General features: G+C 64.4%; 1 protein-coding gene across 1 annotated transcript in view; it reads left to right on the top strand.

Annotated features, from left to right (window-relative positions):
* The window catches only part of TTYH3 (tweety family member 3), a 24008-nt gene that overhangs the window by 2138 nt on the left and 9543 nt on the right, over positions 1-12327 (top strand). The window contains exons 2-9 of the mRNA XM_004705543.2: positions 8107-8276; positions 8617-8728; positions 8810-9030; positions 9725-9820; positions 10263-10335; positions 10565-10640; positions 11415-11470; positions 11965-12057. Of these exons, the coding sequence (XP_004705600.1) occupies positions 8107-8276; positions 8617-8728; positions 8810-9030; positions 9725-9820; positions 10263-10335; positions 10565-10640; positions 11415-11470; positions 11965-12057 (897 nt within the window). The remainder of the gene's footprint in view (positions 1-8106; positions 8277-8616; positions 8729-8809; positions 9031-9724; positions 9821-10262; positions 10336-10564; positions 10641-11414; positions 11471-11964; positions 12058-12327) is intronic.

The following is a 12327-nucleotide window of genomic DNA, read 5'->3' as shown; positions in this document are numbered from 1 at the left end:
GACCACCCCCCACCTATGTGTGGTGTTCTGCCCCCATGGCTCTCTGGGGAAGACCGCCCCCCCAGGAGACCTCTCAGACCAGCATGTGTGGTGACCACTTTGGCTTTGGGAGGTGGGCGCACTGGTGACCACTGCACAGATTAGCAAGCAGGTTCTGAGGGGGAGGCGCGGGCTGGCCTCCCGGCGTCCCCAGCTAGGAGCTAGAGCTGGGACGCGGGGACAGTCAGGCTTGCAGGGCACTGCTTTGAGGGCATCCCACTTCAGTGGCTCCATCCGGGAGGCCAAGCTAGAGCATTTGTCCCCGTGGCAGCGTGGATGGAGCGGTGTACTAGGCCCCTTGAGAGCTGATCATGGCCCCCAGCCACCATCTCCATCCCGCCCCTGCTGGACCAGGGCTGCCAGTCTCTGGGAGTTTTGGCCCCTGCAGGAATCCTGGGGCTATTTACTTCTTTGAGAGAGAAGTCTTGCACCCACCAGCTATACCTAAGCTCCTCCCACATACCCATCCCAACACCCCCCACCAGCCCCCATACTGGTGAGAAGGACCCTCTGGGTCTTGCAGCCCTCTGTCGGTCTTGGAGCCCTTTCCTTGACCCAAGGCAATTGTGGACTGGACAGACTCAAGGAGGGGGCTGGCCGGTTCTGTGAGGGACGGGAGAGGGCCTACACACCTGTCTCCCTCCGGGGGGTGGCGGGGTGGAGGGTGGGCTCTCAGGAACACCTCACTTCCCTGGGGAGGAGTCATGGGCCCCCAGGCAGAGTGGGGGGCAGGTGGTCATGGACCTGGTTCGGGTCCTGATTTTCCAGTTGGGCTGGTCCTGCCAGGCTGTGGTCAGGACTCATGCCCCTGGGGGGTTGGTGCTTGGCTGGGAAGCATCTGAGGTTCATATGGGGGTGTCCCCACACAGGTCCCAGCACAGCCCTGCTGCCCATCTGCGTGTCTCTAAACCCTGGCCCACTGGCCCTGCCACGTGGTGGGGGCAGACAGCTAAGGGCTGGTGTGGCCGCGGCAGGAGGGCAGAGGCCAGGAGGGCCTCTTGGGGGCAGCAGTGTTTCCTGTCTCAAACACCCGGGGGGCTGGCGTCTTGCCACTCCTGCTCTAACTCACCCAGGGTGAACACTCAGGTCACTGCCAGGGAGTAGGTGCCAGCGCTCGGGGACCCCAGGGGACAGGCTCTGTTGTGTCAGGTGCCATCAGGTGGTGCCAACCCACAGCAGCCCGATCCATGGGGTAGAACTGCCCCTGTGGGTTTCTGAGACTGTAATTCTTGTGGGAGCAGCAGCCCCCCTCTTTCTCCCAAGGAGCGGCTGGTGGTTTCGAACTGCCAACCTTGCGTCTCTCCGTCCAACGCATCAGCTTTCCTCCCCTCCCCAGGGCAATCTGGGCTCACTCGCTCACCCTACGGAGGAGCTGGCACCCCTGTCCTTTCCCAGCGCCGTTCCTCGCCTCACAGGCCCTGGGCAGCATTGGAGCAGCAGTCTCTCATGCGCGCCCCCTGCCCACTGCCTTACAGCTTCTCGCGTGCGCTGGCCAGAGTGCAGCTCCCTCGGCGGGCTCCTGCAGGGCCTGTCCAGGTCAGGCCCGCTTCCCTCCGCCCCGGCCGCTGGGGGCTCCCTAGGAGGAGACAGGGCCACCCTTCTCTCCAGGGTGGGGGCCACGCCTCGGCCACCCAGCCATCACCTGGCGCTGGGTGCTGAGCTCATGTCCACGTTGTGTCTGCCTCGTGTCCACCTTGTGTTGACCTCGTGTTAACCTCGTGTCCACCTCGTTGACCTCGTGTCTGCCTCGTGTCCGCCTAGTGTCGACCTCGTGTCCGCCTCATGTTGACCTCGTGCCCACCTCGTGTCTGCCTTGTGGCTACTGTTAGTTACCCACGTGTGTCTGTGCTCCGCGGTCAGGGCTTTGGGGGGGTGTCCCTAGGCGGGGGTGAGGGGCCCTCGGGTAAAGCGTCTGCGCTGTTGTTTTCAATGGAGGTGAGCAATAGGAAACACCTGTTTACCCAGGTGGCCTAGTGGTTAAGCATTGGTTGGGCTGCCGACTACAAGGTCAGCAGTTTGAAACCAGCAGCCTCTCCGTGGGGGACACAGCGCTTCACGGGGCAGTTCTACCCCGTCCTTACGGGGTCACTGAATCCTTTTGGTGTAGAATGCTCCACCCCCTTGCTTACTGACAGCGCCCCACAGGTGTCTGAAGCTGTCATTCTCTAAGGGACAGGCGCCCCATCTTTCTCAGTCCCAGTAGCTGGTGGCCTTGAAAGGGATCCATCTTGGATCCAAGTGTTTTGCCTGAGGAGGGGGAGTGCTTGTCTGCCCCAGGGAGGGGCTCAGGGGCTGCTTGGGTCCGAGACATGAGGTTCATCCGGCCTCCATGGCCTCAAAAGTTCCAAGTTCCCTGAGGATTTGGAATTCTGTGCCCGCTCTTGATGAGGATTCTTCTGTGGGACCCTTGCTGGCGGCAGTGCCCATGGTGGCGGCTGGGCACCGCCCAGTCCTGGGCTCAGGAGTCCCTTGTTCGGGGAGGTGAACTGGACACAGTGCGGTGTCCTCCACCAGTTCCCAACTCCCCTCCTTCCTTCCGCCGGGCCTCAGCTTGAGAAGAGGAACTGGCCTGTGCCCAGGGCTGGGGAGCTGGGGTGGGGCCGGCAGGGCCCTGGACAGGACCTCACCTCAGCAGTGCTGCCTGCCCACCCCCAAGTCACTCCCAGGGACCTGCTGTCACCCTGGACCCCGGGGTCTCCTCTCTGTCCTGGGGAGCAGTGGGGAGAGACCCCAATGGCTCAAGCAGTGGGGCCTCCTTCCGGGAGTTGGGGCCCCAAGGGGGAGTCCTTCCTGCCCGTGGCGGGGTCTACTTCTGCTTGTGTCTGGAGTGAGGGCCGAGGACTAGCAGACTGGGTGGCCCTGCCTGGGTGGCTCTTGGGGCAGGGCCACGGGAGCACAAAGCCACTTACAGAGGGAGCGTATAGGCCTACGTGTCCTGCACCGGGGCTTGGTGGGACCATGCAGGCCTGTGCACGCGCATACGTGTGTCTGAGCACACACGGGCACACAGGTGTGTCACCTGCAAGTTCCTGGGAGGGTCGGTGTGTCGGGACCTTGGTGGTGAGTTTGGTCTGTGGGTCCCAGAGCCTCATGACCTCTTCCTTCCGCTGCTGAGAATGGGGCTGGCACCCTGTGCCTTCTGCCCTCTGTGCCCTGACCCGCCCTGGGCTGGGTTCTGGCCCTCACCCAGGAGGGATGCCTGAGGTGTGTCTGGGATCCAGCCAGCTCTGGCAGGGCCTGGGGGTGCTCTGTGGCTGGGTGGAGCCCTGGTAGCCCTTGGCAGGGCCTGGGCACTGTGGACAAGCTCAGGAAGAGTTGGGGGCGGGGTGTTCGCGCAGGGCCACGTGGAGGGGTGGAGCCGGCACAAAGGTGGTCTCTGCACCCCAGCCAGCGCCCACCTGGGAGGAAACTGGCTGGCGTGGCCCCCCTCCCCCCTGAGAGCTGGGCCACTTTCCGAGTGGTCCTTGGAGGCCCAGACAGTCTTGGGGTGCAGGCCACATGGGTACAGCCGGGGAGGGTGTGCTGCTGGGTGTATGGGCACATGCCACACGCCCTGAACCCCAGGCCCTGTGTGGAGAATGCGTTTTTAATTTCTAGCCTGTTTCCCTGGACGCAGGCAGACCGGACTCAGCCTGGCCCATGGCAGCGGGGCCCTCTGACGCGTCCCCAGAGCTGCGGGCCAGGCTCGACTGCCTTCTCCTCTGTGCCACTCATCTTCCGCCTGCCTCGGCCCCCACATCTGTGTTGGAGAGCCCCTGGGGGGGTGGGGTGCCTGGAATCAAGGCACTGAAACACGATGTGGTGTGTGTGGCCCCTCCCACAGAGGCACACACTCAGCCTTGAGACCCCCAGCCCGGGCTCCAGCCAAGGATAGGCCCACCCCTATAGGGGGGAGGACTTCAGTATATCCCTCCCCACCCCAGAGGCAAGTGAGGGACCAGCCCCTGCCCTCCCTGCCCACTTGGATCCCTGAGTCTCCTTCCCAGGGCAGGGCCCTCCCCCCAGGTTGCCCCCCTCCACCCCGAGTGCCTGTCCAGCACCTGGGCCCCTCTGCCCCAGGGTGCCCACAGGTGGGGCGGCCACAGGAGGACTGGCCGGGGGAGGGACAGGCTGCCGACCGCCCAGGCATCTGGGCCATGTCTCCGACGTGTGCAGACCTCATACCGCCAGGGCTGTGAGGATGCCAGCGGGCATGGTGGGGGCACAGGCCTAAGAAGGGGACAGGTGGTGTCCTCCCTTACTCCCACCATGTCTTCTCTAAGCCTTGGCTCTTTCTTCTCCCTGGTGGCACTGAGCCCTACCCTGTGGACAGCCTGGTGCCAGTGGCCTGTGCAGAGTTTGGGGAAACACAGGCTCTGGAGGGGAAGAGGTGTTCAGGCTAGGGGCCACTGGGCCCCGCTCGGCAGGAGGCGGGAGCCCAGAGCCCAGACTCACTTGTGTAGAGACGAGACTTTCGAGGTCCCTGGCTGCTTGTAGCGGGTGTAAGGGCGTGGGACTCGAACCTCAGCAGGGCAGGGGTCTCTCCAGAGTGCAGTCCACAGCCTGGGGGTGCTCCAGGACAGTGGGCAGGAGTGGGTGCTAGCTGAGACCTCAGCAGGAGGTCCATCCCAGCCTCTTCCCCTGGCCTGGCCAGGTGGCAAGTTCACCTCTTCTTGGGATGGAAGATTCCGTTTTGTCTGAGAGCCAGGTGTTGGGCTAGTTCCTGGTTCGGTCTGAGCTCCAGGGTTGAGCTGGCCATTCTTGGGCCTTGTGAATGAGCCCTGCACAGGGGCAGAGAGGGCTGGCCTCTGTAAGCCCCCTGCTGCCCCAGCTCTTCCGGGTCCCTTGCAGGCCTGGAGCCTGGCCACTCGGGGCAAGGACACAGTGCTCAGTCTGCCCGGTGCCCCAGGGCCTGGTTCACTCAGACACGCAAGCGTTGGAGAGACCCCCCTCTCCCCTGAACCTCAGTGTTCCCATCTGCAGAATGGGCAAGCGTGCCGCCTGCCAAGGCCACTTAGGGGTCAGGAGAGGAAGCTGCCCAGCAGCCTGAGCACAGCAGCCTGGGCCACTCGTAGACTCAGAGTTGAGGCACTCAGGTGGTGTTGCCGCTAAGTGGATGACCGTGAGGGGAGGGACAGAGGCCCAGGCACAGGAGAGGATACGCCTCTGTCCTTTCAGCTGCCCCAGAGGCTCCAGTGGCCTCTGTCCTCGGGTATCCCCTCAACTGATTCCCAAACAGTCCTCACCCTCGGGGTCCCTGGGTGAGGCCATGTCCTCCCCTGGACCCTCACTCTATCACCCAACCCTTCTGCCACATCCCTGCGGCTGGTAGAAAGGTCTCCCCACTTTATCCAGGAAGCCCAGCGGCATCTGCACACGCCCCATGCCAGGGGAGGAGGGCTCTCTCTCTATGACCGAGGTCAGAGGCAGCTGTGAAAAAGGCCCAGGGACAGTGCAAGTCCTCCGGCTGCCAGCAGGCCCTGACCCCTTCCCCAGTGCCCCTCGGTACTTTCCGGTCAGCACTGAGTCCCTGAGTGACACGCCGTCTTCTGGGGCGGGCCCTGAGTGCTCACCCTGACCCCTCCACTGCCCCCTTACCTCTCACACTGCTCCTAGCACACACCCTTTATCAAGGCACTGTGTTGGCGTCAGTTATAGCTGGCTCCGAAACAAAAGGTCCAGGGTTCAAACCCACCAGCTGCCCAGTAGGAGGAAGTGAGGCTGTCTCCTCCCGCAAAGATGGACAAGCCTTGTAAACGCTACGGCTTGACCCTGCTGCCCCCACCCCCTATAGACAATGATGGTGCACCCTGTTTTGCCCATGTGCTCCTCTTTGCCTGTTGTGGGCACCCCGTTTGCAGGCCAAGCGCTGGCCTCCTCCTGTTCTCACCTCCTCTGCCCCCGTTTCCCCATCTGCAGATGGGAGTGGGTGATCCTAGTGGCACCAGGCCGTGGGACATCCAGGCTGTCCCCCCTGCTCCTTGGGATGAGTACGTGGTCCCCATCCTCCGCCTCCCCAACTCAAAGGGGAGTGCTGGATGCCATGGGGACTCCCCCCACCCCATGCCAGGTGTCCATTCCTAGGAGGGTCGGTGCCCCACAGAAGGGGAATGGGTTGGGAGAGCTGGAGACAGAGGGCCCCTTTAGCCAAGGGTTGGGCCTGAACCGGAGGGGAGAGGAGTGGGGGTGGGGGGAGTGGTGGAGGTGTGATTAGAAGCCTCAGAGACTGCCAAGTGGCCACGTGAGGGGCTTGGCTCTGTAGGATCTGGGGTGTCCCCTCCCCTGCAAGTACATGCCTGGCCTTGGCACTCTGGCCTGCAGGGTCTAGCAGTCACTGGCGGAGGCCCAAGGGGAGAGGGTCCACTGTGCACAAGAGGTGCTTTCCTAGCCCTGCAGACACACTTGCGTGATCACTGCTCAGGTGAGCTGGGCAGGTCCAGCCTGTGCAGGCAGATTCCGGAGGACGCCTCCCCAATCCCCACCCCAACATAGTTTTTAGCAACTTTGGAGACTCACGCAAGCAGCCGGTGACACTGTGGGTCAGGCGTCGGGCTGCTCACTGCAAGGTGGGCAGTTCACACCCACCGGCTACTCCCAGCCAGAGTGAAGTCCGAGATACTCGCTCCTCACAAGCCTTCTGTAGGGTAGCTAGGGGGCAGTGGATCTGGGTTTGGGGTTTTTAGGGTTCGCTGAGGACAGACTGAGCGAAACAGCCAGGCTGGCTGGGGCAGGGGTGACCCAAGGCGAACCATAGCCACTGCATGCTGCTCAGGACATTCTGTGGACGTGGAGTTCCCCTCTGGCACTTGTGCACTCTGATGCCCAGGGAACCTCAGCCGACCTCCCCCAGCTAGGGACACAGCGTGTCAGGGGTCCCAGGCTAGGTTCCTCCTGCCGGGCGCAGGGAGTGGGAGGCTACGGCTGGGGGAGCCTGGACCGCTACTGCAGGCTATGCCCTGAGTGCCCCCACACACACAGCCCCAGAGGCACCTGCTGTGTCTGGGCCTTGGTGAGTCCCCCTGCCCATGCAGTCTGGGGACGCAAGCCCCTGGCCGGGCTGATATGCTGGGCATGAGCGGGCACTGGGGAGCACCCTTCCCGCTGCTGCCTGGCAACTGTCTCCTGGGAGACTGCCGCTGGGCTCCTGGCTGCCTGTGGATGCTGAGTCTGTATCCCACGGGGTGGGGAGTGGGGTGGGAGAGAACTGGGCTCTGAGCCAGGGACAGTGCAACTGCTGGGGCTCAACAGGGGAAAGGGTGCTGGGGTCACGCGGCAGCTTTGATGTTCCCCGACGGGGCCCTGGGCACCTGGCCAAGTCTGCAGCCCATCCTGGTCCACAAGAGGATGTTGAGATTCCCAGCTGCCCCCACCCCGCGGGCAAGCAAGGCCATGTCACGTGAAAGCATGGGCCAGTGCTGGAGCTCAGGCTGGCAGGACTGAGGGGTGGGGGCGGGAGTCCACTGTGTGGCTAACTGTGCCATGTTGTGTGGGATGTAGGGGGAGGCCCAAGGCCTGGACGGCCAGCCTGACCGCAGTGTTGAGTGGTGGGGCTCCAGCCCTGAAGACAGCTCCCCAGAAAATGTCCAGGCAGGAGTGGGGTGCCCTGCTGGGGTGGGACCTGGCCAGCATGCCTGGTGCTCTCCCTTTCAGCCCCCAGCAAACTCCCGATGTTCTCAGCACTCGAGATGGGCCCCCTGGCCTGGTTCCCACAGCCTGTGCCAGGAGGGGGTGGGGGGTAGGGGTGTACAGTGTTGGGCTGGGGGCGTGGCCTTGGGCCTGTAGCCCTTCTCTGGGTCCTGCTGGGAATCCCAAGGCCCTCTCTGGATGGGGTTGGGGGCCCAGCACTGCCCCCTTTTCACAGGTGAGAAACAGGAGGGGTGTCCTTGGCTGGGCGGCCAGTCGGTCACAGGGCTGGGGTCTGAATGCCACCCTCCCCTCCGCCCCCGTTCGCTGGTCCCCCGTCTCCCTGGTGATGGCAGTCAGCCTTGACATCCAGGTCCGGGGCTGGCGCTCCGAGCTTGGGGACTGGCTGCAGCCGCGGTTGGACAGAGGCCTGGCCGCTGCTGCAGCCCTGCTGTTGGCCCGCAGGCGCTGCTGCTGCTGGGGGCGGCCGCGCTGGCCTGTCTCGCCCTGGACCTCCTCTTCCTCCTCTTCTACTCCTTCTGGCTGTGCTGCCGGCGACGCAAAAGCGACGAGCACCTGGACGCCGACTGCTGCTGCACCGCCTGGTGCGTCATCATCGCCACGCTGGTGTGCAGGTGAGCGCGCCGGAGCGGGGCGGGGCGGGGCTGACGCCCGAGGGGGCGGGGTCGTGGGCGGGGTTATGGTGGAGTGGGTGTGGCCGGGGCGGGGCCTGAGAGGCGGGGCCAAAGCGGGGTTGGGGTGGGTTCCAGGAGAGACCGGTCGAAGCTGAGAGTCGGGAGAGGAGGGGTCCAGGCCGGGGCGGCCACGACTCCTGCGACCTCAGCCCACGGGGCCCGCGGGGCCTGGGTCCCAAGTCGGCCAGGACAGGGGCCCCCAGCCCCGTTCTTGCGGCCGGCGGGTGGCCCCGCGGCCAGCAGGGCCCAGGCGGAAGCTCACCAGGCCCCCCTCGCCCAGCGCCGGCATCGCGGTGGGCTTCTATGGAAACGGAGAAGCCAGCGACGGCGTTCACCGGACCACCTACTCCCTGCGCCACGCCAACCGCACGGTGGCGGGGGTCCAGGACCGCGTGAGTGGCGGCCGTCCTGGGGGTGGGGAGGCCTGCTGGGGAGTGGGTGGGGCTGCCCCTGACCTGGGCTCCCCCTGGCAGGTGTGGGACACCGCCGCGTCCCTGAACCGCACAGCCGAGCCCAACCTGCAGAGCCTGGAGCGGCAGCTGGCCGGCAGGCCGGCGCCCCTGCGGGCAGTGCAGCGCCTGCAGGAGCTGCTCAGGGTGCTTCTGGGCCACACGGCTGCCGTCCCCTTCTGGAGGAACCCCGCCGTGTCGCTGGAGGCGCTGGCAGAGCTGGTGGACCTCTACGACTGGTACAGGTGGGGGCAGCCCCTTGCCCGCCCAGCCCAGCCGGCCCAGCGCCCACTGCACCCCCTCTGGTTGTGGGTCAGGACTCGGGGAGGGACACCCAGACCCAGACCCATCCAGCACACATCCCAGAACTGCCACTTGGGGCCCAACCTGTTCGCAAGTTCAGGCTCCGCACACACACCCCCTTCATGCTTAAGGCACCCTTCCCCCAGAATGTAGGGAAGTGTACTCAGATACCTGTCCCCTCATATCCTGCCAGTGTATGGGGACCCGCAGGTGGCTGGGGTCCCTGGGTCCCTGCATCCCTCACACACATCCCACGTTGGGATCCTGCATCCCTTACCCACCCCCAGCGTTGGGGTCCCCATAGGCAGCTGGGGTACCTGGGTCCCTGTATCCCTCACACCCACACATTGGGGTCCCCGCAGATGGACGGGTTGCCTGGGTCCCTGCACCCCTCATAGAACCCACGTTGGGGTGCCTGGGTCCCATATCCCACAAACCCACACATTGGAGTCCCCGAAGATGGCTGGGTTGTCTGGGTCCCTGCACCCTTCATAGACCCCGTGTTGGGGTCCCCACAGGTGGCTGGGTTGCCTGGGTCCCTGCACCCCTCATAGACCCTGCGTTGGAGTCCCCATAGCTGGCTGGGGTGCCTGGGTCCCTGCACCCCTCATAGACCCCGCATTGGGGTCCCCGCAGGTGGCTGGGGTACCTGGGCCTGCTCCTGCTGGATGTGACCATCTGCCTCCTGGTGCTAGTGGGCCTCATCCGGAGCTCCAAGGGCACCCTGGTCGGGTGAGTCCGGATGGGGGCTCCTGGCACCTCCTCCCCCCCACAGGGCCTTCAGTGGGACTTGCACAGACCCGGGCTGCCGTCCTGCCCTGCCCCAGGTGGAGTTTCCCATGGACAAGCCCACACTCTGAGAACCCTCCCCATGCCCTTGGCATGATGTGAGGGGCAGGGGTGTGTGTGTGTGTGTGGTGGGGGCAGGACACCTGTGTGAATGAGAGGCTGCAGACCTGCTCAGGTGGTTCTGAGGGGCAGGGCAGGGCAGGGCCTGCCTGGCCACCTGAGACTGGCTCGCTCATATGAGGGGCCTCGTGCATACTCAGGCTTGCGGGGGGGGTGGGGGGCAGGTGCCTCCATAGCGAGGGTCAGTGTCTTGAACCTGACCCCCACCCTGCCACTGTGGTAGCACCTCCCCAGAGGAGATGGTGACCGCACTCCCTGCCCCTAGGGTGTGCCTGCTGGGGGTACTAGCCCTCATCATCAGCTGGGCCTCCCTGGGCTTGGAGCTGGCCGTGTCTGTGGTGAGTGGCCAGCCCTCTGCTCTCCCCTCTCATGTTCCCCAGGGACACAGTGGTTCCCCAGAGGGCGGGTTCCCCCAGCAAGTCACCCACAGATTGTCACTCTACCTCTGAGCCAATAGCAATCCCCCAGGTCTCAAGTCTCCCCTCACAGGCTGGTTGGGCGGGGGGCGAGGCAGACAGCCTCCCCCAGCCCCTGAACAGCAGCTGTCTTCCTCCCACGGCTCCCCAGGGCTCCAGCGACTTCTGTGTGGACCCCGACACCTTCGTGACCAAGATGGTGGCGGATCACTCGGTGCTCCGTGAGGGTGAGGGTGCTGAGGGAGGCCCCCTGCCTCTGGGGGCCCCAGGGGTGAGGGACAAAGCCAAGATTGGTCAGGCCGGGCTTGTCAACAGCCAGGAGGGAGAGGAGCCCCTGACAGGTGCTTTTGGGGTACCGGGTTCAGGGGCACTGTGGAGACCACGAAGGGGCCACACAGCTGCCCACATGGGATTATGCTCCGTCCTTGCCGGGCCCCCCCCCCCAACTCCTGCGACGTGGCACAGAGCAGAGTTTGCACGTGGGCACTAGGTCCCCTGCCAAGGGTGGACCTCCAGAGGGCCCCTGAGAATGGCTTCAGAGCAGGGATTCCCGGGAGGTGGGAAGGGCAGCCCCGGCAGTGGCCGATGGCTGAGAGCAAGAGGTGGCCAGCTTCTGCAGTTCCAACAACACTGGGGAGTGAGGATTGTGGGTAAACGGCTTCTGAAAACACTGGTGTCCACACTGAAAGATGCTTGCGTGGCGTGAGCCAGATGGTCCTCTGGGCTGGGCCCTGTGTCCCGCACAGGCTGCGTGTCACATTCTTCCAAGGTGGCCTGGGATAAGGGGGTGTCCTGGCTGAGGTGGGTTTAGGACTCTACTTCATGGCCCCGAGATTGGGGAGGGGACAGCCTCGCCCCTGGAAGGGGGTCCCGCACACCTCAGAATCCAGCTCAGCAGAGGAGAGGCTGGCCATGCCTGCATGTCCTAGGCACATGCATGTGCACACATGCACACGCACGTAAGCACCAGTGCTAGCTCAACCTCCCTCCTCTCTCCACAGACATCTTACAGTACTACCTGGCCTGCTCCCCGAGAGCCGCCAACCCCTTCCAGCAGGTGAGTCCTTGAGAGGTTGACACACCTTGTTTCTGGGGGTGGGGGGCTGGGGAAGTCTGTGTGGCGTTGCCGATGGTTAATGACCTACGTCTGAGTGTCAACTGCAACCAGGAGCTCCCCTAGGCTACTTTGGCTGGCAGGGAAGGATGTATGTATTGGGGGCCAGGAGGGGCCACCGAGGCCGGCTCTGTGGAATGGCAGTCTGGGGACAGGTCTGTGTAGTAGTGGTCTGGGGACTGGTCTGGGCCAGTTTGTGGTTCCACCATTATCCTCATCAGGGTCCCAGCGTCTGTGCTTTGGTGGGGGGTGGGTGCTGAACCACACCCTGAGGGGGTGGGGGGCTGTGACAGTAAGCGAGGTGTCCTGGCAGCCAAAGCTAGCTGCCATTAGGCGGGGGTATGCCCAGGACAACCTCTGCCCCCGGGGCTGTCTGCATGCCCCGGGGCGTCTGGCTGCTCCTCCACCCGGGCCAACCCCACCCTCTGTGTGTGCAGAAGCTGTCCGGCAGCCACAAGGCGCTGGTGGAGATGCAGGACACCGTGGCCCAACTCCTCAAGTCGACCTCTCGCGAGACCCCGGCCACCAAGGTGCAGCGTGCCGGGGCGGGGCCACACCAGGGCCGCCCTGCATCTCCTCCTTCCCCACGGAGACTCCTTAGATTTGCTCAATGAGCTCTTGAAAACAGTTTTTAATGGAAGAAGAAAACTGCAGTTGACAATTCCTAGGCTCCCCTGAGGGTGTCCTGGGAATGCGGTGTTCCTGGCCTCTGGGAAGGGGTGGGGCCTGGCTTATGCCAGTTTCTGTCACCGCCAGGCCGTCCAGTGAGGCTTCTGCATGGCTTCAGAGAGCTGACACAC

This window comes from Echinops telfairi, unplaced genomic scaffold (assembly GCF_000313985.2).
Source record: "Echinops telfairi isolate 266 unplaced genomic scaffold, ASM31398v2 ScPeMD7_5;HRSCAF=22, whole genome shotgun sequence".
Taxonomy (NCBI): Eukaryota; Metazoa; Chordata; class Mammalia; order Afrosoricida; family Tenrecidae; genus Echinops; species Echinops telfairi.
Note: the sequence above shows the minus strand (reverse complement) of the source record. Positions and strands in the feature narration are given on the sequence as shown.